The sequence below is a fragment of the Athene cunicularia genome (assembly GCF_003259725.1).
Source record: "Athene cunicularia isolate RWA chromosome 28 unlocalized genomic scaffold, athCun1 chr28_part1, whole genome shotgun sequence".
Lineage (NCBI taxonomy): Eukaryota > Metazoa > Chordata > Aves > Strigiformes > Strigidae > Athene > Athene cunicularia.
The window spans coordinates 1200178-1204090 of record NW_020799139.1 but is presented as its reverse complement, the minus strand read 5'-3'; the positions used below and the strand labels follow the sequence as shown (position 1 = coordinate 1204090).

The 3913-nt window shown below is 63.9% G+C and overlaps 1 protein-coding gene across 1 annotated transcript; it reads left to right on the top strand.

Annotated features, from left to right (window-relative positions):
• Positions 1-6: 6 nt before the first annotated feature.
• PDE4C (phosphodiesterase 4C) lies at positions 7-2924 on the top strand. The gene is made up of 8 exons (XM_026865082.1): positions 7-70; positions 155-253; positions 330-494; positions 586-685; positions 757-911; positions 1016-1138; positions 1343-1525; positions 1609-2924. The coding sequence occupies exons 2-8, from the start codon at positions 236-238 to the stop codon at positions 2125-2127; spliced, it is 1263 nt and encodes a 420-aa protein (XP_026720883.1). The 5' UTR covers positions 7-70; positions 155-235; the 3' UTR covers positions 2128-2924.
• Positions 2925-3913: the final 989 nt, after the last annotated feature.

Sequence of the window (3913 nt, the reverse complement as noted above, 5' to 3'; positions counted from 1 at the left end):
GCACGGCTCCAGCCTCGCCGCCATCCCCCGCTTTGGGGTGCGGACGGACCAGGAGGAGCTGCTGGCCAAGGTGAGCCCTGTGCGGGTGACCCGGCCAGCTGTGGGGTCCCCAGTGCTGACCCCCAGCACGGACCTCTGTCCCTCTGGTCCCCAGGAGCTGGAGGACACCAACAAGTGGGGACTCAACGTGTTTAAAGTCGCCGAGTATTCGGGCAACCGCCCACTGACGGTCATCATGTACAGCATCTTCCAGGTGAGCCCCCGAGGGGGTGTCCCCGTCCCTGTCCCCGTGCCTGGATGGGGACGAGCCACCTCCCGCCTCCCCACAGGAGCGTGACCTGATGAAGACCTTCCGCATCCCCGTCAACACCTTCATCACCTACATGCTGACGCTGGAGGACCACTACCACGCTGACGTGGCCTACCACAACAACATCCACGCCGCCGACGTGGCTCAGTCCACCCACGTCCTCCTCTCCACGCCCGCGCTGGAGGTGAGCCCTGGTTGCCCAAGGCCACTGAGGCCACCAAGTGTGTCTGGTGGGGCCATAACGCATCTGCAATACCTTTTTCCACCATTTCTAGGCTGTCTTCACAGATCTGGAGATCATGGCTGCCATCTTTGCCAGCGCCATCCATGATGTTGACCACCCCGGTGTCTCCAACCAGTTCCTCATCAACACCAGTGAGCTGGGGTGCAGAGATGGAGCTGGGGGGTGTGGGGGGAACCCCGAGGTGACTGGTGACATCTCGCAGACTCGGAGCTGGCGTTGATGTACAATGACGCCTCGGTGCTGGAGAACCACCACCTGGCCGTGGGCTTCAAGCTTCTCCAGGAGGAGAACTGCGACATCTTCCAAAACCTGAGCAAGAAGCAGAGGCAGTCGCTCCGTAAAATGGCCATCGACATGGTACGGGGAGTGGGGGGCCTGGACCACCCCAGGGTGGGGGGCCTGGGCTGGGGGGCTTTGTGATGGGGTTAGGCTGAGCCCTGTTCTCAACCTGCCCTGCCCAGGTGCTGGCCACGGACATGTCCAAGCACATGAATCTGCTGGCGGATTTGAAAACTATGGTGGAGACCAAGAAGGTGACCAGCCTGGGGGTGCTGCTGCTGGACAACTACTCTGACCGGATCCAGGTGGGCACAGGGACACAAGTGGGGAAACCTTCTTGGCATGGCCAGCGTTGGTCCTGGCTTCGGCCAGGGCTGCCAGGATGTCCTGCTGGGTGCCACCACCCCTCCCAACCCCAGCTGGCCACGGTCAAGGGGGTTCCTGGCACAGGGATGGTGGCCCTGAGAGACAAAGGACTCGGGTAAGCGACGCGGTGACTGTGTCCGCAGGTTCTGCAGAACATGGTGCACTGCGCCGACCTCAGCAACCCCACAAAGCCACTGGAGCTCTACCGGCAGTGGACCGACCGCATCATGGTGGAGTTCTTCCGCCAAGGTGACTGGGAGCGGGAGAAGGGGATGGAGATCAGCCCCATGTGCGACAAGCACACCGCCTCCGTGGAGAAGTCGCAGGTGGGGCAGCGGAGCAGGGCCGGGGAGGGAAGGGGGGGCACAGGGCCAGGCAGGGGGGGGCTCAGCTCTGCCCCTTTCCCCAGGTGGGCTTCATCGACTTCATCGCCCACCCGCTGTGGGAGACGTGGGCCGATCTGGTGCACCCCGATGCCCAGGAGATCCTGGACACGCTGGAGGACAACCGGGAATGGTACCAGAGCATGATCCCGCGCAGCCCGTCCCCACCGCCCGAGGGACCCGGAGTGTCCCCCGGCACCACCGACAAGTACCAGTGCGAGCTGACGCTGGAGGAGGAGGAGGAGGGTGAGTTGGACACGGAGCCAGAGGGGGCCGAGAGCCCCTTGGATGAGGACAACAGTGGCTCCAAGACACCAGCCACAGACGACTCAGAGTTGGCCGACACCGAGCACCTGTCACCTGACCCTGGGGACCAGGACTCGCCTGTCACCCACCCCAGGGACATGGACAACCGGCGGGTGCTGGAGGGGACGCTGCCGAAGGACCAGGGTGGTGGCGGGTGCTCGGTGCCGGGGCCCGAGGGCAGCCAGGGGCTGTGCCTGGACACGGAGGGCAACGTCACATTCCTGCCCCATGGCACGTAGCAGCACTGACCGGTGGGTCCCCTCTCTGCTGCGGGGACAGGGGGCTGGGTGCTGCCCCGGCGAGTGCTGGGGGCAGCGGAGAGCTGGCAGGGGGCTGGCAGTGGAGACCACCAGCACCACCAGGACGCAGAGGAACCCAAAAGCACGTCCCCATGCGGGAGCTGGGCAGGTCCTGATGGGCACGAGGACGCTGCTCGCCCTCTCCCAGTGACTGTCCCCTGCTCTCACCCCGCAGCCCCATGTACAGCTGCTGGGAAACATCCCTGTCCCCTTTGGACAGGGCTTGGGGACACTGTGCTCCTGCCCCATCCCAGTCCTGGGGACACCATGCCCCACAGGCCTCCAGGAAGAGGATCCCCACAGGGCCAGGCACAGCCAAAAGCATTTTGCCATCTCCCCGGGTGGCCCCGCACAGAACAGCCCCATGGCGGGACAGCGAGGTGGGCAAAGGGTGCTGGTGACAGCCCCCAGCACGAGGGACCTCGGCATGGCCAGGCACCGGGGCATGGCACGGGCACGAGTCAGTGATTTATTTATTTGGGGACAGGTTCACTTTTTAAAGCCTTTTGTAGCTCACTTTTTAATACAAGCCTCACCTCGGCGCACTCACACGCGTTCCTGGGGCAGAAAGACACGTTTCTGCTCTGTGCCAACACTCGAAATGCTGTGTTTGTACTTTGCACTTCAGGCCCTGACAGGTGCTGCAACCCCCGGGGCAGCCCCCAGGGTCCTTCTTCAGTTTCTTCCTTCACCTTCCAGAAATTAAACCTGGTTTGTTCCTGCCCCCCCCCAAAAAATGTGAGCCTTGTAAGCACCTCTTTACTGTGCTGCTGCCACGGGAGCCGTGGTTGTGCCTGTCAGGCCGATGTCCCCAGGGACTGACGTGGTTGGTGGCCCTGTCTCCCACCGGGGACCGTGTTTGAACAAAAGCGAGCTCCTCCCTGGAAACGCCGATCCATCACTGGCAAACACAACTGGCTAAGGTAAATATTTAATCGCCGGCTTGGTGCTGCGCAGAGCCCGTTCCCCGGCTCTTCCGCGTTGCTCCCAACGGTGATTTATATCTGCAAACACGTCCCCACCCCTGGCACTGCCCTGGCACGCAGGGCCCTGCCGGCTCTCACCCACTGCCCGCCCTGTGCTCCCCCAGTGGTACCGGGGCCATGGGGGCCAGATGCTCCTTTCCCAGTCCAGCTGGTTTCCAGGGCTTGGCCAGGAGTTGCAGTGGGCTGGTGGGCGGCTCGGTGCCACCCCTGTCTCACGGTGGGTGCTGGCATCCCCCGTCTCTCCCGCTGGCGCAGGGCCGTGTGTCAGCAGGTTGATGGGGACCCGATGAGGCTCCGTGCTCCCGGTGCTCTCTGAACAGCCCCATGCTCTCGGCAGGGCTGGGAGCTGCTTCTAAAAGTCTTTTCACCCTTTGCTTGGCTGAGGGGCTGCAGCAGCCGTGCGCCATGGAGGGGTGGGAGCCCATGCATGGAGGAGGTGGGGGGTAGCACCCACAGTGGCTGGATCCATCCCTGCCTCAGATCCATCCCTGCCTCGGGTCCATCCCTGCTGGATCCATCCCAGCCTCCCCGTCGTGCGGTGACCGACTGTCTGTGCAGTCCTGCTGCCTCCGGGGTTCCCGGGCCCTGTCCCTGCTCTGGGTGCTGCTGCCAGGTGGCTCCAGGGCCCACCCAGATGGTGGCCACTCGTGGCTGGTGGGCTTCAGGCAGAGCCCCAGAGAGCCAGCGGTGTCTGGCTCCGTCATCCCCTGGGCCATGGCTCCTCTGGTGAGTCCCTGCGG

What these genes read in the sequence shown, in the direction of transcription:
- PDE4C (XM_026865082.1), top strand. An exon ending in TCTCCACGCCCGCGCTGGAG is followed by an intron (nt 495 to 585) that starts GTGAGCCCTGGT and finishes CACCATTTCTAG; the next exon opens with GCTGTCTTCACAGATCTGGA. An exon ending in CCTCCGTGGAGAAGTCGCAG is followed by an intron (nt 1,526 to 1,608) that starts GTGGGGCAGCGG and finishes CCCTTTCCCCAG; the next exon opens with GTGGGCTTCATCGACTTCAT.